Below are 1766 nucleotides of genomic sequence, written 5' to 3'. Positions count from 1 at the left end.
GTTTCTGCTGCTTTTGTTGTTTACTGCGCCCTGTCCCCAGAGGTGGTGTCTACAGAGACAGGCAGGTTTCCTAGAGCTGCTGTGAGCTCCACCCAGTTCGAGCTTCCCAGCGGCTTTGTTTACCTACTTAAGCCTCAGCAATGGTGGGTGCCCCTCCCCTAGCGTCGCTGCTGCCTTGCCGCCAGATCGCAGACTGCTGTGCTACCAATGAGGGAGGCTCCCGGCCAGGTGTGGGATATAATCTCCTGGTGTGCCTGTTTGCTTAAAGCGCAGTATTGGGGTGGGAGTTACCCGATTTTCCAGGTGTTGTGTCTCAGTTCCCCTGGCTAGGAAAAGGGACTCCCTTTCCCCTTGCGCTTCCCAGGTGAGGCAATGCCTCGCCCTGCTTTAGCTCTCGCTGGTCGAGCTGCAGCAGCTGACCAGCACCAATTGTCTGGCACTCCCTAGTGAGATGAACCCAGTACCTCAGTTGAAAATGCAGAAATCACCGGTCTTCTGTGTCGCTCGTGCTGCGAGTTGGAGACTGGAGCTGTTCCTATTCGGCCATCTTGCTCCGCCCCTCGACTATCCTAATTTTATTTTTATTTTTTGTTAGTTCATCTTGGTTGCCGCAGGCATTCCAAGAACTCTTTTCAATGCAGTTTTTACCTCCTTGTTCCTCAGACTATAGACAAGAGGACTAAGTAAGGGAGTAACCACTGTGTAGGTCACTGCCACTAACTGATCCTTGTCTGAGGCAGACTTGGACTTGGGCCACAGAGAGATGATAGAGGCACAGCCATAGTGGACAAAGACCATAGTGAGGTGTGAGGGACAGGTGGCAAAGGCCTTCTTCTTGCCCTCAGCTGAAGGGATCTTCAGGATGGTGTTAACTGTGAAGCCATAGGATATGAGAATTAACAGAAAAGGCACCATAATTATCTGGATGCTGAGGCTAAATAAAGCCAGCTCTTTCACATGGGTGTCATTGCAGGCTAACTTGATAACAGGTGCCATGTCACAGAAATAGTGGTTAACCCTGTTGGGGCCACAAAAAGGCATGTCACAAATGTGGTTGGTGGCCACCAAAGCAAAAAAGAAACCTGTGGCTCCTGAGAGAGAATCAACCCCAACCCCAGCCTTCTGTTCATGATGAGCGTGTACCTCAGAGAGTGACAAATGGCTACATAGCGATCATATCCCATCACAGCAATGAGGAAGCAGTTGGTCCAAGCAAAGGCAAGAAAGAAGAAGAGCTGGTTGGCACAGGCCATGAAGGTGATGGTCTTGGTGTCTAAGAGCAGGTGGACCAGCAGCTGAGGGATGATGACAAAAGTGTAGCAGGACTCAGAAAATGAAAGGATGAGTAGAAAATCATACATGGGAGTGTGGAGAGTCCAGCTGAAGTGAATAACGGCCATGATGGTCACATTGGCCACCAAGACTGTCAAGTTTAGGAGAAGAAATATGACAAAAAGCAGCAGCTGGAGCTCCCCCAGGCTGGAGAAACCCACCAGGATGAATTGTGTAACCACAGTGGTTTTGTTGAAACCTTGCATCTGAATAACTTTCTGTAAATGTGTTTGAAAGAGACAAAATGATAACTATCGTTGTAATAAGAACATTTTCCCAACGCTTTACTTTAAGTATATTGTCAGATTCATAATATTAACATCTCTTTCTCTTAGGCTATCTAGACATAGACAGCCTCTTTAATGATTTTTCCAATAAGTTATTAATCTGAAGTAACAGAGAAATGATTATCTACAGTATATACATACCCCAAA

At 47.3% G+C, this 1766-nt stretch overlaps 1 protein-coding gene across 1 annotated transcript; it reads right to left on the bottom strand.

The window, feature by feature from the left end:
- Positions 1 to 591: 591 nt before the first annotated feature.
- Positions 592 to 1538, bottom strand: OR10T2 (olfactory receptor family 10 subfamily T member 2). Its single transcript, XM_015453564.3, is given in 2 exon segments — positions 592 to 1103; positions 1106 to 1538. Coding segments are annotated over 2 exon segments (945 nt in total).
- Positions 1539 to 1766: the final 228 nt, after the last annotated feature.

The sequence above is a fragment of the Macaca fascicularis genome, chromosome 1 (assembly GCF_037993035.2).
Source record: "Macaca fascicularis isolate 582-1 chromosome 1, T2T-MFA8v1.1".
In the NCBI taxonomy this organism is placed as follows: domain Eukaryota; kingdom Metazoa; phylum Chordata; class Mammalia; order Primates; family Cercopithecidae; genus Macaca; species Macaca fascicularis.
This window is presented reverse-complemented; position numbering and strand designations above follow the sequence as displayed.